General features: G+C 40.8%; 1 protein-coding gene across 1 annotated transcript in view; it reads left to right on the top strand.

The window, feature by feature from the left end:
• Positions 1 to 27,975, top strand: part of grm3 (glutamate receptor, metabotropic 3) — a 47,321-nt gene that overhangs the window by 3,890 nt on the left and 15,456 nt on the right. Inside the window, exons 2-7 of the mRNA XM_042496303.2 lie at positions 673 to 736; positions 7,653 to 7,712; positions 13,994 to 14,548; positions 16,767 to 16,910; positions 21,992 to 22,261; positions 22,738 to 23,362. Of these exons, the coding sequence (XP_042352237.2) occupies positions 14,231 to 14,548; positions 16,767 to 16,910; positions 21,992 to 22,261; positions 22,738 to 23,362 (1,357 nt within the window). The 5' untranslated portion in view covers positions 673 to 736; positions 7,653 to 7,712; positions 13,994 to 14,230. The remainder of the gene's footprint in view (positions 1 to 672; positions 737 to 7,652; positions 7,713 to 13,993; positions 14,549 to 16,766; positions 16,911 to 21,991; positions 22,262 to 22,737; positions 23,363 to 27,975) is intronic.

The raw sequence follows: 27,975 nt of genomic DNA, 5'->3' as shown, positions 1-27,975 counted from the left end.
CCACTGTGCACTGCACTCATACAGTGCTTATTGTGACACTGCAAAAGCATAGTGCCCACCCTCCAGTCCCCCTCATGTGGACACTGTTAGCTCTGTTAGCACTGTTGTTAGCATTGTTCACACTGTTATCACCATTAGCTGCTGGATGCCAGCTCATCCACCTCCAAGTTTGTACTTCTTGTCACTACCTTTCGAGTTTGTAAACAAAGTAGTCACATGTTTGACAATTTCTGTTGCTTTATGCTTTTAATGTTTGTAATTATTTTTTCTATCTGTCTGCTTGTTTGTATGATCATTTCTCTTTTTTCATTCTTTGCATGTTCAAAATAAATTTCCAAAATCAAATCAAACCATGTGCAGTCTGCCTGAATCAGACGATGAAATATAAATACGCTCAGATTGCAATAGAGAGCTCCTTTAGCTCTGCAGGTGTTCCTGTGAACGACATGTAAGAGCGTCTTTGTGTTGCTATCCTTGGTGCTGAATAATTTTAAACTAACATGACTGATTTAACTCTTTGTTAGCTGTCTTTGTCAGCTGTTTTAACAATCAAAGAAAAATGAACATTACATTAAACTCGATGGTCAGACTGAATACATTGTAATAAAAAAGAATGATAAATTGTCCTCTTTCACTTTATTCTTTCTCTTTCTGGTTTCATGTGTTTTTTAGGAGATGGAAACATGGGATCTAATCTCAGTAGGGTCAAGAGGAGTCTAATACACTGATGAAACAGGTAGGTAACTCAAAATCAGTGTCTGGTTTTGTGATTTTATGGAACCAAGTATCAACAAATATATAAACTGAAAACATGAAATGCCATAACTTTCTTAAAATGTGGAAAAACAAAAACTCACCTCTAAGGTAATTCTAAATTTGTTTGCAGAGTATGAAAAAATTCAGGTAAGAAAATACTGATGAATACCAGATTTCTTGTAAAATGTTCGAATGAGGCCCATTGTTATAACCTGTCAGTAAATCTGCAAAAATAGTTTTGGGTTACGTTATTTTGACAAGGCTTTATCATAAAATATAAACCTTTGTTACATACAGCTGATTTTTCGGGTAGTAACAGGTGTATAGGAGCTGAGGAAGCCATAATGCAGCTATGTTAATCACAATTCTGAGATCTGTTTTTAGATTAACATTCACCAAAAAAATCAATTGAGATTCGAAAGAATTAATATAATAAGTGGGTCCTTCATTCTGGTCCTGAGGGCCTCCTAAAGTTTTTGGCTTTTTAAGTTGTTTTTTTTCTTTTTTTCTTTACTACAGTTGCTCCGCTCCACATATTTCTTCCACTGTTATGCTCTGGTGAGAAAACAGGGAAGAGTTTGGAAATCACTGCTGCTTCCCACAGCTCACCTCTCATCAGCAACAGCAGTCGCAACACACACTGAGCCACACACACACACACACACACACACACAAACACACACACACACACACACACATCCGCGCACACACACACGTAGAGCTTTAGCACTGCACTGTCTGTTCACTGACATCCATCCATCCTACATGCACAGACGTTCACACACACACACACACACACACACACACACACACACATACATTCACTCAGGGGATGAGGCAGTGAAAGGGCAGTGGGATGTACAGCTGTGATGGTGTGTCTCAGAGAGGGATCAGACTCTTTAATAAATGATGAGCTTGAGGATGGAATCAGTGTGTGTGTGTGTGTGTGTGTGTGTGTGTGTATGTGTGTGTGTGTGTGTGATGAAAAGTGAAAGGTGGCTTACTGGTCATGCAGTGGCTATATCTATACAAAGTGCCATTCTGAGTTCAGGTAACTTAACAGCGACACTCTGAGATGCTCATGTCTGTTAAAATGATAGTTTGCCTTCTATATCAGGTATCAGCTGTTTTAAGTGACTCGGTGCAACAATTGGGATATCGTATAATTCAAAGTTTTGTCAGCTCAGTATGATAAAATCCGGACAAAGATGCAAAATTGGGTCAGTGTTTGAGATGAGCAACCTTAAATTGGAAACTAACAATACAAATCTATACCTATGTGAGTGTGTTATTTGGTGGTGGTGGAGCTTTTTTCACTTGTAAGCGTATGTGTGATATTGCACCAAACAAACAGCTCCCATTTGGTATATTTCTGATCCACTGCTTCAGCCCCGAGGCACTCCACTAAAACAGTAAATCGCGCACATACTATCCATGTGGAGTTCTACGTCCTTAGGTCAGATGTCACATGTAAAATTATTTTATCCATATTAGTTGTTAACTGTTGCATGTGTGCATGAATGAATTTGTTTATTTGTGTGTCATAACCATAGAAAATGGCCAACAACACAAGGGATCACATAAAAATACATAACATCCAATACAAATAAAGCCTTCCGCTTCACATTCAGTACCACATGTGGTCTCAATTAGAGGAAAAAAACAGTAAACATGTGTTATGCATAAACAAAATAGACATTTAAATGAAAAAAAAATGGTTCTCATGAATTTCCCTTATAATCTGACAATAGAAAGTTCTCTGTCACACAGTGTCTTGCAGCTATTTAAATAACCTCTTACGATTACATTACACATCTAATAACCTTGTCAATCTTCCTCCACTATTGCATCAGGTTTTGTAACTAAATTCACTCCTGATGCTCAGGTTAAACCCTCTCAGTCCGACCACACAGCTTTTCCCAGCTCACTGCTGTGTGAGCATCTGCCACACACCTGAGAGCTACATGTCAGCTGTGAATGTCACAGTGGAATAATCAATACTATACAGCAGTCTGCAAAACATTTGCATTTTTTGTTTTTTGTTATCATTTTTTTATTATTATTTCTCATATTCAGACTATCTTGGGATTTAGCATTGCAAACAATGATCAGTAAGTTATCAAATGTACACAAACTGCAATTGATACATGAAATACTATTGCTATTTTTTCTGTTTTTTGCAAAGCATGAACTAAAAAATTAAACTGAAGAAGTTTGCTGAACATAAGTTCTCTTACAATATGCATTTCATAATTTATAACTGCCAAACATGTATCCATTTACATAAAAGTAAGGAGAGTGAGACAGATGTCTGTGCTTAAGTGCCAAGCATAACTCTGAGCAAATTGGCTTGATTTATTTCAAAAGCATGGGAGGCAAGGCAAGAAGGCAAGAAATAACAAAAAAAAAAAAGCAAGAAATTAGTAAAAGGTTACAAAAAATTACCTGAAAATAGTTAACAATTCTTTCTTTAAAAAAAGAATAAAGAAAATTACCTTAAGAAAGTACTAAAATATATCTAGATATGTTTTTATGTAACATAAAATTTTAAAATCTATGAAAAAAAATTGTTCCCTGGACATTTTCCCCTAGTTTTTCGATAACATCTCCCTCCCAGGTAATTTTCAGGTAATTTCCCTGTTACTTTGTCCTATTTTTTGGCAAATTGTAGAGCATTTTGTGACAAGATTAACCATTGCCTTTTTTTCCTCAGGTTCTTAAAATAAATAAAACCAATTTTCTTAGGTTTCAGAGGTTAAAAAAACTTGTGAAAGGCATCTGAATGCAGCGAAGGAAAACTGATGTCAATCCAAGTGTCAAAGGTTTAAAAGCAGACATATCGAACTTGTATAAAGCACTTTAATACAACATAAATGTGTGAACATAAGTCGTGTAAACTTTGACCATTGGTCTATCTTACACAGGCTCTGCCTGCTAATGAAACTCAGCATAAGCTCATTCAGGAAGACTTTCTTCATGCTTCATTCATTCACGATTCTCTGTCCATCTCACTCCCACTGCTTCCTCCTATCAGCTGATTATACTCTCAGCTGACGCAGAAGGTGGCTCTTGGCATCAAACTCGTACGCTGAAAGCACTGACAGAACAGACGTATTTGATGTCATCTAAATGAGAACAGTCTGGCCCACCACAAAGCTCCCTGTTTTTTTTCTCTCTTGCGACGATGATCTGCGCACTGATTGTCTTTCGAGGCCATGGCTCCACCAAGTTTGGTTGGATACCACCTGGTGCACTTACCGGACTCTGTATGTTCCTTTTTGAAAATCCCAATTAGACAGTCTTGTAACTTTGACAGTTGAAGTACTGTTGTCAGTGTTTCAAAACAATAGGTTGAGCTGCAATTAGTCTCCCAATTATGATAAATCCAAGGCTAATGTAGGAGAGCAAATCAAAAAGTTACTACATCACCTAAATTAGGATAATTAGTGAGGAATGACTGCAGTAATTGGTTTTACACATCACCACCTAACCTGAATCAACCAACATTATTTCTACTTAAGGGTCTTGTGTCTCTGTCCAAACCAATTATATTTATTCTTCAAACTGTCAGAGCTATACCATGGTCAATACTCTCCATTACTCTCTACCTGTCCATTGTAACGCTCTGTACACCTCATGTATCGACCGCAGTGACGACAGACTGGTGGGGTGTGAGCATGAATTAAGTAGGATGCAGCAGCAGCAGTGTCATGAGGAGGTTGACTGATGCTCCATGATGACTCCCAGGGTCATTACATGACAGTTAAGTTGATAGATGTCATCCACAGAGAGGTAATTCTCCTCCTGACAGGCCCGCCGTCCTCTACAGTGATGGAATGCGGATCTGATGAATGCCTTCACGCATTTTCCAATCCCGGTCTGTTTTTAGGCTGAACAGCCATTTTTAATCAGGCCATGTCAGACGAGCCGTGGACCACCAAAACACACTGAGGCAATGAAGACAGAAACAACTGACTGAAACTCAATAGTAGGCTTGCAGCTGACAATTTTTATATACTTTATATTAAGGATATGCAGGATTTTCATTCCAAAAAATGTAATGTATAGCCTCGTACAGAAATAATCCCTCTCAATCATCACTTTGGGGCTTCATTTTCTGCAGAGACTTTGCCCTCTGCCTAGGACTTTTTCTTTTCTTTTCATATTTTGTGTTTGGGACGTGGTATGGTGAGGTTGGGGCTTTATAAAAAGGAATCAACCACATGGCAGACCTTAAGAAGTCGATGTCCAAGAGACACAGCACTGAAAAAAACCCTCCTCAAATATAATGAGGTGAAACAACCAATGAGAGTCAATTTGGGGTTGGCTTTAACTCTCACTTTTATTCAGGAGCATGTTTATGAACAGTAATTAACTCGCCCGCATAGCATTAACTTAATCTTTTGGTCTATAAAATGATGGAAAAACCATTTTCCAGAACCCAACTGGATTTATTCAGTTGCTTGTTTTGTGCAACCAACAGTCCAAAATGTCCTGAACATATTCAATTTTCAATGATAATAACAGGAAAAAGCAAAAAATCCTGATATTTGAGATGCCGGAACCAACAGAACCAACATATTTATATATGTAAAATTGAATCCAAATTATTGATTCATTTTCTGTCATTTACGGCAACAGTTCTTTTGATCCAAACCATTTTTGGTGGTCATATTGTAGTAAAATGCATTGCATGGGCAAATTAATTGCAGAGCACTCCTGCTGCAGAGTTTGTGTGCTGCTTAAAGGTTAAAAGCTCTTTTAGTGAAGAATCCCTTTGGAGTACGCACTGCACATGAGAGCACAGTTTAGTAGAGTGTGTGCCCCTGAAGCACACTACTTCTTGTATGGGTTAATCCAATTTTCATTGTAAATGTACCTCTTTATCTATTACAGCCTGTGGATTGTGTGCTACAAAACGTGGAGCCACAGTTCTTCTGTTTGGCGAAGATTAATGGTTTTGCAGTTCATTTATTTATTTAAAAAAAAATTCAGCTGTTTGCAACGTCAAGGAAATCCATTTCTATGTTTCCAACATGATATGCCCTTTACCCTTTGAACCTAATGTACATAATTGACTGTTAATCAATACAGGAGGCTGGTTTCTATCTGACTGTGTGAACAGAACATCAATAGTCATCTGAGATCTGAGTACTTGATTATTGATTTTGATTGGTAATTGATAATATAGGTAGTTTAACACAAGTTATTGTCACCCTGCACAGGTGTTTTATCCAACATTTCTGGACTCTGTTTTCACTGAATGGATTTTTTTTTGTACGATGTGGATTGGTGTGCTTGCTTTAAGGGGATTGAGGGATGTGCATCATATCTGACTGGATGTTTGGCTGTTGTGTTTTGTGATAGCTTTCTGTCCTATTTATGGATCATCAGTCTTCCCTGCCTAAAACGCACTTTGTAAATAATTCATGGTCACAGCCCATTGCAGCCGTTATAACTGTCAGAAGTCTGGGACACCATGCCTACACACACGTTTATTGTTATGTGAGGGTCAAAATAAAAGTAGTGCTCTTTTCACACATTTCTAAAAGGACTACACACACACACACACACACTGACTCAAACAATTCATGAGATTTCAATTTCACATTCCCTCAGCACTAAAGACTGTACTTGTTTGGCATTAGAGAGTGAGGTATAGAAGAAGAAAGAGATGTGAGTAAGTGGATAAATTAACTGATATACTTATGATAGTGTGTACATCTAATAAGGGATCTGTCGTTCTGTAATAACAGATAACTTCTGATACCCCAATTCCCAGCTAACAGGGAACAACACTGTCTAATGTTACCTACAAGTTGCAATAATGTTTTTAAGGAAATATCTTAATCTAATGTTCAAAGAATGTTTTAAGGACTTTTATGATTTCAAATAATGTCCCTATAAGGTTTAATGTTGATGATGATTTGGTGATGTTGAGAGATGACAGATCACAGAATGTCTTTTTTTTATCAAACGATCCCACAGTGTTACATGAGAGCAAAGGAAGAACATTTTCAAAACAACTGAGATCACAGACCATTTTTTAATGAAAATGTAATGTAATGTTTTGTGTTGACAATAAAAAAACAACATTTTTTCATGTTTATAGACAATGTTACCCTAACTTAAAGAAGAATGTTCTGGGAAGTAAAAGAAAACTTGCCATTAAAAACCTTACTAAAACATTGCATTGGTTGCATTGTACCATGCTCAGAATGTTTTTAGAACCAAAAATTGCTAGCTGGATTCTCTCTCTTAAAAATGTACAAAAATTCATGCAGCGTTTGCCCATACATGTGAGTTTCACGTTGATGTTGCAGCTATGGGTCCTATAAGGTATATTATAGACAGATAAACAAACATACACATGCACACAAAGGGAAAAAACACAGAAAACACACACAAAGAGAGGGCTGGTTTGAGGGGCTCTCCTCTCAGTATACTGCAGTCCATCGACCCTGCATGGCTGCTCTCAGCTGGATACGTGTCATCCACAGCAGCCCTGCCTGTTAGGGGGAGAGCGAGGGCTGCGGAGGGTGTAAGGGAGGTGGAAATAAATGTCGAGTGGAGAGGAGCACCAGCGAGGATAGGGTGGGAGAGGATGCAGGGGGCGATGCCGTGGAGGAAACAGGGGATGAAACATGAGAAACAAAAGAGGAGTGCAGTGATGTGTATGCAGCCTACTGACTGACTTTAGATTTGAACAGGGTCAGAGGTGAAATGGGGTTGTCTGTCAGATGTTACTCTGCATCATAGCTCTCAGGGAGAAAGGTCACTAGTCAGCCTCCTCCTTTATCTGATCCTCTCTCCTCTTCTTCTTCTTCTGTTGTCAGTCAGGTTGTTTTCTGGCGGCTCTTTACTCACCTGGTGTGTCCTCCATGTCTCTTTAATAGGTGTCTGTGGTGATGTTGCCATGTGCCAGCTGCCAACTGCTCTTATCCTTCGTTATTCAGGTAAGACATTTAAATCCTGTATGTGGTATGTATAAACTGTAACAAATTGCTGTGAAAATATGGAAAAATTCTTGTAATAATGTACATTTTTTTGGGGGGGGGGGGTAAAGCACTGTAAAGCACTGTAAATCTACACTGTAAACTTCACATTCTACTGTACAATTCTGTAATAAATTTAACGATAACATACTGATGACATCATTTGTGGTGGTGACCATGTAAAATTACGGTAAGGAAGCTGGCAACCACAGCTGCAAGTAGCTGACCATAATTTTACAGGAAAATTTGTTACAGTGTGTGTAGGCTAATAAATATGTATGTATATCTTTTTCTTTTTTTGATAGAATTTACTGGTGGGATATAAAAGTACAACTCTTAAAAGAAATAGTTAAACCATTGGGGAAATATGTTTATTCCTTTTACGCCTAGAGTTAGAGAGTAGAGTGGCACACTGTGAAATCTGATAATAAATTGATCTTACTTAAAATAATCTAGGAAACTGACTGCCTTGAAACATGTAAGTAAATATAACTATTTATCCTAAATAATGTTTACTTTATATCTAAATAGTGTGCTTAAAATGCAGTTATATTTGAAGTTACTTAAAAATAACCTTGTCACTGATGAGTTTGGATGAGGATCCAAATGCAGAACAAAAAAGTAGAGGCAGGTGTACAACAAACAGCAAGATTTTAATGCTGATGAATATGTCCAAAAAACAAAAAAAACAGGTCGCCAAAAACACAAAGTAGGAAGAACACAGACATTAGCAAACACAATGGACACAGCAGGGAGGATAACAGACAGACTGACAAGGAACAAGGGGAAACACACAGTATACACAGGGTACTAATCAGGACAACGACACACAGCTGAAGTGGGTGAACACAGGGAAAAGGAGGGAAACACAGGCAAAGGCAGGGAGAGCTAAGAACACAGGGAAATCATGAGGGAAAGTGAGAACAGGTGAACCTAATCAGGAAAACACAAGGGCTGGAAAACACAGAAAGACAGGGAGTAAAACCACACGTGACACATGAGGACAGATACTACAAAATTAAACCAGAAACAGAACATGAGTCACAAGAAACAAGGAAAATACAAACAGAAAATCCCAAAACAAAGTTCACACTATAACACTGACCTAAAATCACAAAAGACCTGTTTAATTAATCTTAAGTTTTAGCAACTTCAGTAAACCAAGTTTACTGTGCTGTATAACATGTAACAGAACTCTGCTCTTTGTCATGATCTATAAAAGTCAGATTAACTTGGTTTATTGAAGTTAAGGACACTTAGAAAGAACAAGGTCATTCCACTTGTCATTTTTAAGTTGCAACAACTTCAGACTAACCCTAACCCTAACCCAAGGCAATCATTTTCCAAGATTATTTTAAGTCAGATCAACTTGTCAGATTTTGCAGTCTAGCATAAAAACTGGAAATGGGAAAGCAGCTCGCCAGGCCAAAGGTAATAAAAGCTGCCTATCAAAACCCGAAGATCAAGCAAACGGCCACAACGCAACAGGCTGAAACGTACAGTAGTGATGCAAGTTAACCATAAGCACCACATCAGCCTGATCTCACTTCCTAAGCATCAAAATACACCAGCAGTACTGTAATCATGGCAGGGACATTGTTTTGCATCCGTGTCAAGGCTCTTACACACTAAGTCCGCTTCGAGTGGGTGGGAGTCAAGGGGGATAGGTAAAAAAAAAAACGCCACAAATTTGACTTTGGAGAGTGGTGTATGAGACCAGCAAACAGACAACATCACTTGAGGCGTTTACCGTGTGTTTTGTTGCGACACATAGCCGCCTTTTTGGCTACATTTATGCATCTTAAAGTATTTTTTAACAACACTCGTGATCTTTTCCCAAACAGAACCAAGTATTTTTATTGTTCCAGTCCCTGATCTCTTACATTAATTGCCTAAAGTGACTAATGTCAACTGCGATCTTTTCCAAAACACAAAAGGCTGCACCCAGCTTTATTTTAGTATGTCCTTGGGCTTCTGTCCAAGTGGTAAAATATGACAATAAGATCATTTTGACCACAGAACAAACAATGTGCCGGTAACGACTAAGGCAGCACTAATTCTCCAGTTGTCTTCAAGGTAGGAAGCTCTGACATTTGAGGTTTAAGAGCTGTCCGCCAAACGGAAACTTTTCAAGGTTGTTCCAATGTCACATTCTGCGTTTGATTTCCAGACTGCACAGCTTGTGAATGTGACGGTGTTTGTGAGCCAAACCTCAACCTCATCTCACCTTTTTAAATGCTCCTTCTCTGAAAAAACAAAGACTATATGTCCACTTTGGTGTATTGTGTGTCTTGAGCAGTCTGTTTTCCGTACTCCGTGACCTCACATGATCTGTAATCAATGGCTGCCCTTTCTAACAAAGCGGCTAAAACGCACAAAAATACTATGAGCCTTAAAATGGCTGCAATATATTCTGTCCTGTATCAGTGTGCTTGGTCCTGCAATATTTTTGATAATAAAAAAGAAGGGACAAGAAATGAAATACTTTCTGTTTCACACTGTGTGCTTTGCTTGCTCAGTTGCTCTTGGGACAGGAAGCTGGGTTTGGTCACTTTCCAAGAGGTTATAATGAAGCAAACATTCAATTTCAGTGGACACCGTGACAGCGGTGTAAAAATGCTGGGAGATATTATTTGGCACATTTCTGGGAAATTGACTTCAAGAGACACCAATTACATTAAAGCATATCGTCAAAGTAAAGCGTCGAGTGAAACTGTTGTTGGAGTCTCAGCTCCATAAATACACAATTTTATATGCCACAACACACACATCCATGCATGTGCACTTGTACACAGATGCACGCACACTCAAAACAAACACGCAGCCACATCTGCAGCCTTGGTGCAGTGTTGTCCTCAAAAACTGAGCTCATTACAAAGTTCCCCTTTGTGTTAGTTTAAAAAGTGGCCTCTAATAATGATGTAAGTTTGTTTAAGGAGTTTATTTCCAGGAACAGATATTTCACTCGAATACTGGAAATTATTCAAAGGGGTTCTGCACTTTTTCCCTCAATGCACAAACACACATACTATGGACACACAAACACACACACACACACACACACACACACACACACACACACACACACACACACATCTAGCATGTGTGACAGCTTGAAGAATGGATATAAATCTTTCATAGATGCCATCAATTTCCTTTCCAAAAAGAACAGGCATTAAGTTGAATTATATATTTATCAAATACATGTCAGGTAGTCTCCTGTGGGATTGTGACAGAAAACAACTTTTTCAAAAAAACTCGTCGGGTAAAAGAGTGACAAGACCATATCGGAGAACATCGTACAATTTTAATTGCGGTTCAAATGAGGTAGTCTGTTATCTGTAACAATCATTCTGTGCGTCTCCGACATCTTTCCTCAACACAATAATCCAGATCTCTGCTGTTTGAGAGCGAAGGGAGCTAAGACATAGAAATAGTCCGCTTTTAGGTCAACCCCTCAGAGAAGCAGAGGTGTGTGTTTGTGCATGTGTGTCTGTGTGTGCGTGTGTGGGTGGGTGTTTGTCTGGGCTTGTGTGTTTGTCTGTGCGTGTGTGTCATATTACAGAGCAGAGTGGTAAAGTTATGGCAGCCGCCTGCAGAAAAATCTGAGCTGCCTGCATCTAAGGGAAGCTTTCATCCTCCTACCTGCCCACCAAAGAGGGGAGGCATACACTTTCTCTCTCTCTCTCTCTCTTTCACACACACACACACACACACACACACATGCATGCACAAACCAGGGTTTAGTCCGGAGATGCCAGCAATCAACAGAAATTTCACTACAAGCTCACTCCTTGGTCTAGATTGATTTTCATAGTGAAAACATCAACCTCCAGCTTCTGTCTTATCTCTCCTGAGGACTGGAGGGAGACATGAGAGACAGAACTTAAAAGAAAAATGCTATTTCCTTCTTAGGGCTTTTACTGACTTTGCATTAGGTAAATAGTTTAAAAGATATAAACACAGACAGAGAGAGAGAGAGAGATAGAGAGGGAGACTAGAGTAAGAACAGGTTATTTATTATATCTTTCAGCTGAATCTTGGAATCCTTGGACATCTAGTATTCAACATTTGCATAAATCTGTAGCTCTTGCTAGAAAAGAAAGGTCAAAATCAATGCAGTGGGGACTTGGATATGCTGACTTTAATACCCTGTTTTGACCTGGTATTAATGTGTGATATATAACTTGATATCTGAATAAGCCGAGCGCATTGCAATCAGAATGCTATCAGATGAGCCGGACCACATCTGGAAGTGGTATTATGACCGGATCTCTTAAACGTTTAAATATGCAAATCTGTATTTTCCCACATTCTTAAGAAGACCAGCAGCCTTCTGCACCAGCTGTGCATAAGTTCTTTCTTAAGTTAGGATGCAAAGTCTACACTAAGCACTACACTGAAAGTAGTTAGTTTGATACTAAAGCTGTATGGATGTTTGGTTGCACCACGGAGACATAAGGTTCAGCTTAGTTACATTGATGTTAAGTCCACACTAACCGAAATATTATTGCAGCAAATGATATTTTGGCTTTCTGTAACCAATCGAGGAAAAGCACTATTCTTGATGTGGTGTTTCTTAGTTGATTTTTACTTTACAAATTCATCCCTTTGTATTTTTGGTCATGTTTAAGCTGATATAAGGTCTGCAGCCAGTTATTTGTTGTATCTGCTTGGCAAAATTGAAATCAGAAGTGCATATTAACATCATTATAAATAGTAAAAGCATGTAGTCTGTCATGCAGAATGCACAGCTGGGGAAAATGAGGAAGAAATTGGTCATCGTCATCATCAAAAACCCACTCTCCTAAAAATGTAGCTGTTATGTCATTGGTGAGTTAGGAACGACTTTACACCTAGTAGGGGGTAGGCTTAAATTTTAATTTACATCTTAGTAGTATGTCAGAACTAGCTTGTATGGTGCAAACTCCGAAATTAAGTTATAGCGTAAATCATTATAACTTAAGCTACATTATGTGAATTTACACACATCTGGTGCAACAAGCTACAGGAATATACAGCGAGCGACTCTAGGACCCTGTACTGCTTCAAACTAAATGCTAAATTCGCCATGCTAACGTACTAGCAAAGACCATCCTAACACACTGATTTTTAGCAGACATAATATTAACACTCTTATATTAGCATGTTGCCATGAACATTTGCTAATTAGCTTGAATTTAAAGCAGATGAAAGTGTTAAGTGTTAAAAAGTGTTATGTGCCCATACATGCCTAAAAGAATCAAGCCCATATAAGCAGAGAAAAATTTAGTGTAGAAGAATAATAAAAGAACAAAATCTTGAATTTAAAGCAGATAAAAGTGTAAAATATAACAAAGTGCATATATTATGGTGACATGGGGATACTAAAACAAAACCACTAGAAAATAAAATGACAATAAATCCGCCTCTGTTCATGATTATTACAATGATTAGTGAATTGAATTTGACATAAAAAATCGCCGTAATGCCACTTTAAAAAGAAGCGCAAACCCCTTTATATTATTTCTTGTAATAGCTGAGGCAGAAAGTGTGCATGGTGAATGTGAACAAGACAGTCAAAACACACAGTGATGGCTCTAATTGAGTTGTAAGCTGTTATAAGTAGCATCAGCTGTTGTTGGCCTCATTGTTGTCAGTTAGCTTCTTCATGGTGAAATGCATTCAATCCTCACACTGTAATTATGCAGAGGAGAGGGGGAGCAATAAATCTGATAACACACGCACACACACACGCGCACGCACGCACGCACACACACGCACATATACTTCGGGGTATAAACTCATGGACGAGCGGAGAATTGTTGGAACAGAGATCAGATTAGAGAAGCTTTTCTGATCTGTGGCATGAGAAGGCTGGGCTCATGTATCAACCAGCCATCTAAGCTGGCTTATCCCGATACAACCAGGGGCAAACACACACACACACACACACGCACACACTTACAAGAAGAAAGTTGGGTGATGTAAGGAAGGGTGGAGGCATTGGAGAACATTGGGGTACAATCTCCAAACAATTCTATATCCCTTTTAGTCATGGCCTGGCTCTGGCTGTGAAGCGGAAACGACTTTGAGCCCTTGTTAACAGTGTCCCCAAACTTCACTAAAGGTCTACTGTGCTGTTTTTTATACTTTATAGTAACTTACCAAAGTATCTCAGTGTGCAGCTCCTGACAGTTTTTCTGGTTTGTCCTGTGGCACGTGGATGACTTAGGTTATGTCTCCTTTTCGTCTCCAAACAGGACTGATGTCCAGATGGTGTGCCCCTCCATGTGTGGTCCCGTTCAGCTCTCCCTGACCGTTTCATGGGCCACAAACCGACCCAAACATCCACGGCCGCTGCTTGACTCAACCCCGCCGCGCACCACCCTTAACCCCTCGTCCCTAACCTTCACCCTCAGCCCCCCGCCTCCCTCTGCCTCACTCTCGGTCAAGCCTCTCCTCACATTTTGACAATCCTCGCCCTCCTTGAGCCCAACATGGTGGCCTGCATTCCCGCTCTAATCTTGGTCATGATGTGCCGGGGCGTCTTGCTCTCTGTCGGAGACCCGCCTCAGTCCCGTCGGGAGATCCGCATCGAGGGAGATCTAGTGCTCGGTGGTCTGTTCCCAGTGCACGAGAAAGGTGCTGGGATGGAGGAGTGTGGGCGTGTGAACGAGGACAGAGGGATCCAGAGGCTGGAGGCCATGCTGTTTGCGATTGACAGGATCAATAACGACAACACTTTGTTGCCTGGGGTGTCTCTTGGGGTCCACATCCTGGACACCTGCTCCAGAGACACCTATGCACTGGAACAGGTGGGTTAGCAGGGTCACTGTCCATAAAATACATGTTTCTCAATAGAAAATGATCCCAGACAGTATTTAAATACATTTAATTAGTTAAAGGCCATGCACTTAAAACACTTGGCGGGTTTCTATTACAGATTTGCGCAAACTTAAGCGATATTTTCAAAATGTCAATAAAACACAGTTGTGAGATGACTGCGTTTTTGAGGTGTTTCCATTAGGCTTATTTTATATTCCCAAATTCATTTTGCGCAATTTGAGGATTAGTGGAAACCACACTATTGTCCACATGCATATAGAGTATAGCAGATGTTAATCAAATCACTTTACCCCCAAAATGACCATTTGCATATGAGTTACTCAGCATGTGTTATGTTGAATTCATGAAGAAAACTTTGTTTTTCTTGCATGCCTCCACAGTGAATGAAGAATCCAAAAAAGGCTAACTATCTGTATAAGCTGAGGTAATTGGGGACCACATTCAAGAGCAAAACTTAATCAATCCATTTTCACACAACTTGTGCAGTACAATCCAAATCGTATTTATCCACTTGTATGATAAGTGCTTCCCAAACACATGCATTTTCACTGAAACATAAGAATATCAAATACCTCAGCAGAACGTTTTGGCGAAAACACACGTGTTTGGGAAGTACAAAATAAACTTTTAACTTAAAAAATTTAGTGTTCAGGCTGCCTTAAATTTTCAAGTTGACTGAAGTGATGAAGCTAAAAAAAATAGTTACAGTTGTAGTTATTTTTACAGTATACTGAGCATATTGTGTGTGAGTTGTGTGAGCGTTTGTAAGAAAGGACACAGCGATGTAGTTTTTTTGCTGTTAAACACAGCCCAATTCAATTCATGATGAAGGCCCACCTTTTTTCTTTTTTTTTTTGAATCTTCGTTCACCGTGTAGGCATGCGAGAAAAACAAAGTTTTCTTTACAAATTCAATGTAACACATGGTTTGTAGTTAATAAACAAATGTTCATTTTGCAGGTGAAGTATTTTTTAAGCTTTCACTTAGACAAGATGCTGCTGACTTTAAAACTCAAATATATAATGATATATCATTAGTAATTTACCAAATTACAAAAAAACAACTTAGAAAGCTAGTTTTGTGCTCTTTGAACTGTATCTCTTGCTGCTCTTGCATTTGTTTCACTACTAATATTATAAATACAACTATTATCTGCTATGCACAGTATATATGATACTGTTGAAAGAAATGAAATCCTCAACAAAAGTAAGACCACGTCACATTAGCACATTGCTGAAATAACAGCTCAGTTAGAGCATTTATTCTCCAAGACAGTCACCTATTTTTGAGTTGTACAGTGTTGAGTTGTCTCTGCTCTTCCCTGTGAATGCTGATACAACTTTTTAGATACAGCAAAGTTGAGATACAGTTTGTTTAATTAGCTGTCTGTTCTCTTGTGCTGCCGGGCGACTTGAACTTTTGCTAGATTTTATATTTAAAAAGTTGCTCCGCAAAGTAAGTTGTGGTGTTAGAAGTAAAAAGTGCAGTGTTACCAGTTTAAATGGAGTAAAAAAAAAGAAAAGGTCTCATTAAAAGGTGATATTCAGGTAGAGTAAATGTACCTCGAAATTCTATTTTATCCATGACAGGTAAAGGATCTTGCCTCAAATGATAACAGCAAATCCTTGATGAGAAATAGAGATTGAAGCTATTTGCGATGAGTGAAATGAGCCGGATATAAAAAATGAAAAAGGCATTTCCCCTCAGGGATTGTTATCTTCAAACAATATATTGTAGCTTATTGCTGAGCTATTTGGGGATGATGCATCCAGTGATCTTATACAATGAGCTCTTTGACTGATTGCATAAACCCTGGATTTTTGACATTTGGTTTTCCTATGTGGGTTGCAGGTTCATTGCCTGTTTGTCCACAAACCAGCAATATATTTTGGTCTCAGGAGAGTTCATTTGCAACTTTGGACCCTGATCTAAAAGCATTTAAGAGCCCGAGTGTAAAGCAATCAACTTTTATAGTACCTTTATAAAGATAGTAATAATTATAACATTATTAAAAAGTATCATTAGTCTTTTTAAAATAACATATTTCAAACTGTGTCAAGCTGATTAAGAATAAATAGATAATGTAGACCATATGGTATCCCGTATGTTGGACAGCATTTGATATGAATATCTGTGTGTGTGTGTGTGTGTGTGTGTGTTGTGTGTGTGTGTGTGTGTGTTTCCCAGGCTCTGGAGTTTGTAAGAGCCTCCCTCACCAAGGTGGATGACACAGAGTTCATCTGTCCAGACGGATCTTACGCTCTGCAGGACGACAGCCCACTCGCAATTGCTGGCGTCATAGGCGGATCCTTCAGCAGCGTCTCCATACAGGTAACACACAGCATGCACTTTCAGCAGTATTTATGCAAACACGTTTTACCACTGTCAACTTTCTTGGTGGCCTCCCCTCTCATCTTTAACTCATGACCGAGCATGCAGGAGCTGACTCCCAGCAAAATGCCAGTACAAGTCCATGTGTGTTGCTGTGTGTGTGTGTGTGTGTGTGTGTGTGTGTGTGTGTGTGTGTGTGTGTGTGTGTGTGTGTGTGTGTGTGTGTTTGTGTGTGTACTCCTTTCTCAGAATCAAGTTTTCTATTGGTGTGTTCTTGTGTGTCTCCTCGGCTCTTGTAGCTCTTGTCACAGAGCTGGCTAATTTGCATAGTTTAGCATAAAACCTCCTTCTCCCTTACTCCTCTGTGACTGCACAAAAGCATCCTCCTATCAGTCCTTAAATCCCTAATCTCTGCAACTGTCTCTCTGTCTTCTTACCCTCTTTTACTCTCTCTCATTTTATGTATTTCTCCCTTTTTTTCCTGTCCCTTAAATCTTTGCTCTCTTCCTTCTCATCACTGCCTACTTCTCTTTTTTTCTCCTTCTTTATATGCACTCAGAGGCATCCCTCGCGGCTATTTGGGGAGAGCTCAGTGTATGCTGACCTCAGCCCCCTTCTTCTCCTCCTCCTCCTTCCTGGGGCGGCCATTGTTAACACATCTGCTCTGTCTCTTGTCCTTCATCACACATAATTATCCCTTGTTTTCTCGCAGCTCATCCCTGTTGCCCTTTGTTTCCGTTGCTGTTGTTTTTACCTGTCTTTTCCGAGGGCAGCACTGTTTACGAGACCCGAGCTGCGCTCTGCTTTCTGATCTCTTGCCAGTGAAGCTAATCCAGCTACTCCTTCATGCCTCTCTCTACTTGGCCGCTCTGTCTGTTGCTTCTAAATGAAGTAATAGGGAATTATTTTATGTTTAACCATGCACAACTAAACTCCAATGTTTTGAGGGCATTTACATAGCGGGCATCATTTCTCCCCTCCGTTCGCACACGTGTGTGTATGTGTCTGTGTGTGTCTGTGTGCGCGTGTGTGACTTGCATTCCAAGCAGAAAACACACAGCAGCCCTCCACTGCAGCAATTTTTTCCCCCTTCCCTTTCATTTTTTTTCCTACTCGTCTCTCATATTCAACTCATTCCTATAGTACATCTCCCTTCGCTCTCGCTCTCTCTCAAACACAGGAAGGGAGCAGCTTTCACTAACAGAGTAAACCCTCCATGTCCCTACAGACAGGCCTCTTAGCTAGCTGTAGTCATTGTTCAGTGGCAGGTAATGGAGCAATGCGGTTACATTTTGCAGCGTGACCTTCCCTGACATTTAAGTCAACTGCCATCTTAAAACCATAAAAACCTGCCTGAAGTACTATATGCAGCCATCTGTGTGTGTGTGTGTGTGTGTGTGTGTGTGTCTTTGTCAGTGCAGGCGTTTGTGTATGTCCCCACCTGCACTTGTGCACAGCAGTGTATATATATGAGTGTGTTTTCTAATCTTCTACATTATTAGTCTAATGAGATTCTGACACGTTGTCAAAACAGCTCATCAACTGAGCTATGAATGAAATATAGAAAAGCCCAGAATGATGCGCTCTAAAAGGATTAAACTGAGGCGAGAACAGAATGGCTGTGTATTTTCTGTTTATTTGCGTGTGTGTGCATGTTTGAGTGTGTATGTTTGCATACACACTGTATGTCTTTGTGAGTATGAGAATGTGTAGCAATTATATGTCCACTGTTTGTGTTGGCGTCTGTGACTAAAATTGTAATGAAGAGAACATGACCGAACCCCAATCAACAGTAAAAGGGAATATTATATGGACATCAGTAGACCCCAGATGATGTCCATCACTAATGCATGAGTCAGTGATTTATTGAACTTCTCTGTGCGTGTGTGTATGCATGCATGTGTGTGTGCGTGCATGTGTGCTATTTTGTGTTTCTCCATGTGCATGTATGCCAACACTTGCTGCATTGTCTTTTATCTTCAAATAATCACATTATGCATGAAGCATTTCCTATCAGCAGTAACCCTCTAAATACGTTCTAATTTTTCCTTTGATGAAAAAAATAAATAATTCCAATTATTTTTGTGGGTCTTATTTCCAAGTTTTTGTCAATTTGCCAATCGTTTTTGGTCAAAGATTTATGACGTGGCTGTAGACGGTAGACCTTGACGCACATGGATATCTGCTCTTCAACACAGACCGCTTGGTCAAAGGGAAAATAAAATTTAAAAAAACCTCAAACAAAACAACTCTACCCCTGCAGTTGCTGCATGCCTGTGAATAGCTGTGGATGAGCAGTTTTATTGCAGTTAATAGTATTGTACTTGATGTGTTTTGACATTATTCACACTCACATTTTCTCTGCTGGCAGACAGTCCTTAGGCAGACATCTTCACTTGCAAGCTACCAAAAAAATATATATTTTACAGAGATCTTTTTCAGTCTCACTTTGCCTCACTGGAGCATATTTGTCATGATCCTGTGTTTTTGTTTATATCTGTTATCTTTAAGACTTTGTTTTGGGGTTTTCTGTTTGTGTTTTTGTTTGCTTTATGTATTTATCATGGTCAGTCTGTGTCCTGTTTCATTTTGTAGGTCATCTCCTTATATGTAATGTTTTGTGTTACTTCCTGCCTTCATCTGTTTCCCGCCTGTTTTCTGTCACACCTGTCTTACATCAGCCTCATTAACATAGACTCACAATATTCCAGACTCTAGCAGCAGTAAATGTGCTTTGCTGTCTTAATACATGCACACACAAGCTTCATTGCATGCCAAAAAAAAAGTGTCCGGACCACAGTGAACAGTCAGTATTTCAGGTACGTGCCGATTTCAACTCATGATATTCTGGACAGCAGGCATTTCTAATGCTCTAGTATTTTAAAAGTATTTTAAAATCAAGTTTTAGTCATTAAATAAAGTTTGTTATTTAAAAACACTTACACATAGTTTTTCTCAGTTTTTGACAGCGATTGGTCATGTCTGGCAGAGTAACCTCTAAACTTGATTTTTTTTATAATATAAGGGGGAGTTTATAAAAGGAGAGACCTAAAGCATTTTGTGGTTATTTAACTTTGTTTTTTAAATTTAGCTTAATCATGATTGAAATCACCTTGGAAATAGCAGTAGCGTAGTTGACACAGACTTCCCGTCAGTAGAGCTTCCGTAAGTCCTCCCCCCTGCCTTGTTTGTACAGCGGTGGGTCACGTTGGAAACTCACCCGGATTTCTCTCTAATGAACGAAGTTTACTCTTCATTGATGGTCAAAAGTTTACAAGGGGTTTCTCCCAACCGTCTACACACCTGTCCTGTATCATCCTTGTTAGTCCTCCCTGCTCCAGTTTTTCCCAGCCAATCAGTTCCCTGCCCGCTCTTCTGCCTCATCACCTTATTCCCTTCACCTTAGCTTCTCCACCTGCACTTCAATCACTTCAGTGATTTTTTTTTAGTTTCTGCTGCCTGCCATCTCCAGCATTTGTGTCCACCTGCTCTGCATTACTTGACAATATTAGAGACAGAAGCTCCCTACAAACCTAAACAATAGTTTATTGTGTGTGATATCCAGTAACGATCAGATATTTTTGTTTAAATCAGATCTCAAATCTGAGTATCTATTGTAAACAATGTGATCTCACAGACCATGACCTCTGAACACCATATTACCTCGTGGGAGCATATTGGCTTTAAGTCGTAACTTATCGGCCTTTCAAAATAGGCTCCCATTTCCAGGTCCAAGCCTCATATTGTTTAAAATGCCACAGTGCTGTGTTCCCCATTGTACAGGGACAATGCTGGGTTGTTGGATGTTTCAACAAACACTGGACTTTCACCTGGGAGACCTCTGTTTGTGTTCTGTGTGAAACTAAAAGTCAACATTGACTTCTTTATGGACTTTCTCGTGCTTTATACTACCTGTGGGGTTGTAACATTAGCCACTGCCAATGCAGTGATGTTAGTGAACCAGGGATTTGTATTGCACCAAATGGAACTCGTGAATTTATGTTTACAACATGGAAAGTCATCTACACAAGTCATAAACTTGGAGCCCTCAGAAAACCTCCACTCCTAACATGGTTAGTACTGTATCACGGGGTGTTTATACGGTCACTTCTCATGAAAATGGTAAACACGATCCCATCTGAATGCAGCAAATGTCCACCACGGATCTTAAATGACTTTCCATTTTCCGATTTCCATTTTCCAGATTCCGTGATGGCACTTAATTTCAACACAATACATGAAACCACCATGTAATGCTATGTTAAGAGATTGTGGTCATTTCACGCATTTCTGTGAGACCAGGCTGGTTGTGAAATTTTAGTTGCACCTTTCAAGCAATTCTAGGAGCTTAACTCATTCTTTGTAGTTGTATGTAGATACCAGAGAAAGGGTTCATTCTATTAGCTCAGTGAAATCCACATTTTACATTTTTTACTGAGAGCTTTGTCATACAATGTAAAACAAACACACACGTTTTTGTTTTTGAGATGCTTCACCTCTTCTTCAGCGTATCCTCCAGTTTGCTGCTCTCTATCTCTACTGCTTTCAAGTGCCCCATTAAATTAATTGTACATTAATTGGCTTTGTTGCTGCCACCATTCAAAACATTTGCATTGTAAACACTACAAGTAGCTGCTTGAATGGATTCTGTCGAGTTTAACACAGAGGACAAATTTGAGTTGCACTGCTTATCAAATTACAGTGTTCACACAAGACAACAAAACAAAACTGTGATCAAAATCAATGAGACATTTTAAATCGGACTCAAACTACATGAAATCAAAAGGAAAAATTTAGATGAATTTTGGGAGTCACCTTTAATTTCGTATGTAGATAATGTTGACAGTCTCTGAAACATATCTGAAAGATGTGTGTTCATTCTGATACACAATCAGTAGCCAAAAATTACTTTTTCATTTCATATTCCTATGTGCTTGAGAATACATAAAAAAGAGTTATCAGTCACTCAATCTTAAGTTTGGACAATTCATTAAAAAGTTGTGACAGTTTAATTTTACAAGGGTAAATTAGGAATAATTTCGGCTGATTTATGTCTCATTTTACTGTATCTCTCCCCACAGGTTGCCAATCTCCTCAGGCTCTTTCAGATTCCTCAGATAAGCTATGCTTCGACCAGTGCCAAGCTCAGTGATAAGACTCGCTACGATTACTTCGCCCGCACAGTGCCCCCTGACTTCTACCAGGCGAAAGCCATGGCCGAGATCCTGCGGTCCTTCAACTGGACGTACGTCTCCACTGTGGCATCAGAGGGTGATTATGGTGAAACCGGTATAGAGGCCTTCGAACAAGAGGCACGCATGAGGAACATCTGTATTGCCACTTCAGAGAAGGTAAAGCATCAGACAGAATGCAACAGAACAGAAGTTTATTTCTGCGTGAATGTAAAGCAGCCATCGCTCAAAGCAAGATACCAAAAACCCCGAACTTTAATCAGCAGTGTCACACTGATGTATGGCCTGAAGCTGCACCACTAACAATGAACAGGGCACTGAATTTGTGAGCTCATAAAAGTTTGTCTCCATGTCTTATCTTGTCTTACACACAAATGGAGTTTATATTACACTAGTGTTATCAGTTGTGAACCAGAAAATGAAAGCTTATCTCCAAGAACTCATTCTGGGTACTTTCACAGTCACATTTTTCATCTCATTTGCTACGGAGTTGCATCATGTGGAGAAGTACAGACAGCAGTTTTTGCTTGTTTCTTGCTTTGAATGATGGCGGTCACAAACAGGGGCCAAAAACCTATTTGGAACAAGCACTTACAGTACATCTGATATTACAATAATGTCCTCTGTCTGTCCAGGTGGGGCGTTCTAATGCGAAGAAGTCCTATGAAGCTGTCATCCGTCAGCTCCTCCAGAAGCCCAACGCCCGTGTGGCCGTGCTCTTCCTGCGTAGCGACGATGCCAGAGAGCTGCTGGCAGCTGCTGCCAGGCTGAACACCTCCTTCATCTGGGTGGCCAGTGATGGCTGGGGTGCACAGGAGAGCATTACCAAGGGAAATGAGGTGACCGCTGAAGGAGCCATTACACTTGAGCTGGCGGCCAATCCCGTGCCAGAATTTAACCGCTACTTTCTCAGTTTGAACCCAGTCAAAAACCATCGCAATCCTTGGTACAGGGAATTCTGGGAGCAGCGGTTCCAGTGCTCCTTAGGTGGTGGTGGAGGAGCAGGAGGAGCAGGAGGAATTGTCGGACCAGGAGAGACGTCTCTCCCACCGTGTGACATGGACTTGTCAATGGACAAGAGTAACTTTGAACCAGAGTCTAAGATCATGTTTGTGGTGAACGCAGTGTACGCCATGGCTCATGCCCTCCATCATATGCAGCGGAGCCTGTGCTTCAACACCACCAAACTGTGCGACAGCATGAAGGCTCTGGATGGGCGCAGACTCTACAGGGATTACATCCTTAATGTCAGCTTCACAGGTAAGAGAGCCAGAGCATGGCGAGGAGAGCGAAGAGTCCTAGATAAGGTGTTCAAGGTGGATGAAGAGCGGAGAGAAGTGAATGTTGGAGAGAAGGTTGGGGAGAAAAGGGCAAAGATAGCCAGACAGGAATGTGAGTGTGGTGCCTAGTTAGCAGTCCGCTCATGAACGTGTTGTCCTTCTCCTCAGCCAAAACAGCCGAACCACAGAACATGAAAAGTACTGAGACAAATCCGCTTAATTGCTGTGTATTGTCAGAGCCAGCCATGCCATTGACACCTATTACCCATGCGTAATTGATACGACACTACAAAGTTGCTTTGAGGAATGAGAGCTGCAGTTAATCCGTCAGCCATATTCTTCTCTCTCGCGCTAATGAGATTGTGTGTGTTATAATAGCTCCTATAGCACGCTGCCTGTCTGTCTGTCAGTCTCTGTAGAGTTGTGAGAGAAGAGACAGAGGATTGGCTTGACTGACAGATGGCGTACAAAGGCAGCGTTATAAATAAACTGCTGTGTCTCGGGGACTGACACAGGTTTAGAGGTGCTTATTCCTCCACCAACCGTGACCAGGAGCAGACATCAAAACAGCCTAACAAACAGCGCTAACACGGCAGCTTTGCCACAAGACGCTGGGGAGAGAGTGAGGAGGGATGGATGGAGGACGAAAGAATGGCATCACATACGGAGGGAGGGGGAAAGGAAGCTTACAGATAAGACTGACAGGCAGACGAAAATGAGAGAAGAGAGTTTGGGGTAAGGTAAAAGGGGGTAAGACAGAAAAAGAGATAAGGAGGGAAGGAGGGAAGGAACAAGGGAGCACTGAGGCAATGCCGGAGTGGGACAGCGTGCGTCAGCAGAAGAAGAGGATTCTCTTTGAAATTCCCCATCTTCATTTCTGCTACAAATCAAAGGACTTGGAGCATTTCTGCATGAGAGGAGGGAGACAGAAAGAGGGAAAGGGAGAGAAAGAGTGTGAGTAAGATAGTGAAGGAAGGAGAGGAAACAGTCGCAGCCTCCGGTTGGCACAGATGATAACCACTCCCTTATAGCATGCATACAGAGGAGGGTGGAACAGATATGCAGATTCACACATAAAAAGTTAAAAAATGTGTGTAGTAAGTTGGAGAGGAGGTGTGAATCCCACTGTGACTCCCCAACATCTCTATGTCTGATCATCTTTCTCCCTAACATTCCCCTCTCCTGCTCCCCCTCCCTTCTGCTTGCCACTGATGTATGTCCATGAGGCGCATGTGAAGAGAGTAACAGCATGCACAAGGATCTTTAGTTCTTTACAGCTCAGTGTCGACAGTGACAGCATGGCAAACAGCTTTATCTGTGAAAAAAAAATGTATTCAAAAAGTCTGCGCTGATAAGACGATGTGGATGTTGACGGTGGCGGCGCAGTTTAACTGGGAACTGTGGCGGGAGGCGTTTGCTCTGGGTTGTTGGTTTAAGCCCCAGAATGACGCACTCACACTGCTGTACATATACATCTTTCCATCGACAGTATGTACGGAAAGGAGCTGAGGTGAGCTGAGGTTGAATGTGGGGTATAAATACTGCAGCATCACCATCCGCAGTGCTCTCAGTCTGAACTGTAGCAGACGGAAAACCAACACTTTTCTCTCTATCTCTCTGCCACCTCCTTCTCTTACACACATGTGTGATCAGTATACACACTTTACATTGCACCAAAGTTTGATCTCACTTAAGTCGACACTAAATTAATATCCCCTGTTGTTGACTTTACAACAACACAGCGGATTGTGTCTGTAACTGTGATAGGACTGTTTTTGTTGTGTGTTACTCACAGCGTATGTGGTGCACTGAGGCAGTATGCTGTGTGGTTAGGAATGTGTTTTCACATGCCGCTCTGTTCATCTAGTTTCATCTCGCTAGTTGCTATGGTAATGAAGCCGACACTATTGCCAATTGTTGAAGTGATCTGGTAGATCATGGGAACTGCTCCATACCATCTAGTAATAGATACAGGGGCAGCATTTGTGCATTTTTATGAGGCCTTGCTACATAGTCTGATCACAAAAACACACACACAAGAGACACAAAAGCATGCAACAGTCAGCTTTTTTTCTTCTTTTTTTTATAAAGAGACAGCTTGAAATGCTCGTTGTTTTTTGTTTTTTTTTCACCAGCATGAAATTGCAGACACCCCCAACCCACACACTTCTCAAAGCCATCATTCAACTCCCACCCACCCACCTCCCTGATCTGCAGCAAACATATCAGTATATACACACATGCACGCAGTCTTCTGTTCAAATAGTGGTGATAGATGTGATATTCCCCCTTCTCTCTGCGCTCTTGCATGTGTGTGTGTGTGTGTGTGTGTGTGTGTGTGATATGTCTGTGTTAGCAGAGGCGGTGTGCCTTCAGGGCCATATTGAGCAGCGAGCTTACTGCAACGTTTAGATGCTAGAGAACAACCTTCACTCCTTCTCTCCCTCATTTTCTATCTGCACTCTTTCCCTCCGTCTCTCTGCCTCTGTCACTCCCTGTCTCTCTCCGTCTTTCTGTCTCTCTTTCTCTCACTCTTCCTTACTCCCTCTCTCTATATCTCTCTCTCCGTGTCTCCATTTCTCACCCAGAAAGTGTCCTACTCTCTCTCTACATTCAAAAACAGCACATCCCACTCAGACTTCACAAGGTTGCCTCTCCTGCCTCCACCGCCTCTCTGCGCCGGTCTGTTCCTCCACTCCTTCACTCTGCTCATCCCTCGATCCATCCTTCACCTTTTCTCTATTGATTCCTCCGTCTAAAGGCTTTCCTCCGTCCACCTATATCTCTGCTGCCGTCACACCAGCTTCTTGCTTTTCTCTCTTGCTATCTCCTCTCTGTTTTTTCTCTTATTCTTCTCCCCTGTCACTTCCCTCTTTTCTTTGCCCTTATCTTGTCTCTTGGCTCATCCTTCCTCCCAGCACCTCCTGCTTTTGGCCTGTTCTTTTGTCTCTTCTATCTCACCACCTTTCTTGCAGTCAAACCTCAACTCTCTTCTATACATTTCTCCTCCTTGTTATAGACTTCCTTCTCACCAACCTATCTGTCCTCCATTCCCCTGTGGCCTGTTGGTCCGCGGCCCAGGCAGCGCCTCCGTCCCCCGTGACCGAATCTGCAGGGAGAACAAATATAGCTAATGTGATATGTCTGTGTGTGCTTTTGTGACATGTGAGTGCATCCCTGTGTCCGTATCTCTACATGCTCAGGGATGTGTGTCTGTGTCTTTGTGGGGCACAGATGTGTAAGGTCATCAACTCTCTGGAGGAAGCAAAAAAAAAGGGACAAGAAAGGTTGGTCACACCATTAGCATGCAGAGCTGTTGTATTTTTATATTTTACCCGGAGCAGGTGTGCATTTGTGTGCGGACCTATATGCAGTGTTTACTTTGTCAAGCTTAAATCAGGATTAAATCAGGGATTCATATGAATTGACGCTTGGAAATACTATTCTCTATTCCCTCGCCAACAACTAATCAACAGCCAGCTTTTGAATTTTTAGTCATACACTCACACAAAGAAAAGATTCGCCCTCTTTCTATGAGTCTGCATACCTCTCTCTCCCGTTCTCTCCACTTTCAGATTACTTATTCCTACTTATTCCTCCCAAGCCCCTTTGCCTCCCCTCTCTCTCCCTGCCTTTAATACCCACAATCCCCCTTGGGCTTCGCTTTAGCCCGACATGGCCGAGAACATAATTAATTTCACAGCTTCTGAATGAAAAGCCTGTTTTCACCATGCTTCTAATTAAGCTAGAATAATAAGGTGTTTCTCGAGTTAGTGGGAATGGTAAAAAAGTGTCTTACAAAAATTAGGGATCTGGTTAGGCTGTGTTATAATCGCAGTTTGTTTCCCCCAACTTTATCTGCTTTTTTTTTTTTTTGTTACTTTATATGCTGTGGCCCCGGCTGTTTTATTAAGAAGATGAGTAGGTTTTGGTTTGCAATTCAATAAATTCTCTCACATAAACAGCAGTATATTCACAGTTGGTCCGCGCAATGGGCACTTTGTTTTGTTGAGTCTATAAAAATCATTATACACAGTGTACCTCAGCTACACAACCTGAATGATTTGGGGAGAATGTCGCTGAGAAGGCATGGTCCGCCTTTGGGTGCTGGCGACACTTCGTAGGGATGGAAAGTTACTCAAAGCAGCGTGTAGCGCTGAGAGCTGAGCCTGCTGTGGGTCTCAGCTGGACTGGACTGGGCCAGCGGGAGGTATTATATGGATGAGGTCACACAGAATAATCAATCATCACTGTTTCAGGACTGAAGTCGTGTTATAGTTTGTGTTAAGACACCGCAAGAAAGCCCACAAGCTGCTGTTAGGAAGCAGTCACCACATTCAATTCTTCAAATGATGAAATTGGTTCAGCTCACGGTCCATCAAAGTTACATCACACAGAAACACGCTGCAGAAAGGTAGCTGAGGGACAAACTTCCTTTCAGCTGCTCTACCCACCACTTGTGAATCTGACGAAATCCAAATGCTTTTTAGTCATGCTAGTGGCACGGCTGTATGGATGGCAATGTCAGTCTGTCGGTCCACCACGTTGGTTTAGACTGAAATATTTCAACACCTATTAGATGAGTGGTACCCA

This window comes from Plectropomus leopardus, chromosome 7 (genome assembly GCF_026936395.1).
Source record: "Plectropomus leopardus strain MGB_pleo_1.0 chromosome 7, ASM2693639v1, whole genome shotgun sequence".
Lineage (NCBI taxonomy): Eukaryota > Metazoa > Chordata > Actinopteri > Perciformes > Serranidae > Plectropomus > Plectropomus leopardus.
This window is presented reverse-complemented; position numbering and strand designations above follow the sequence as displayed.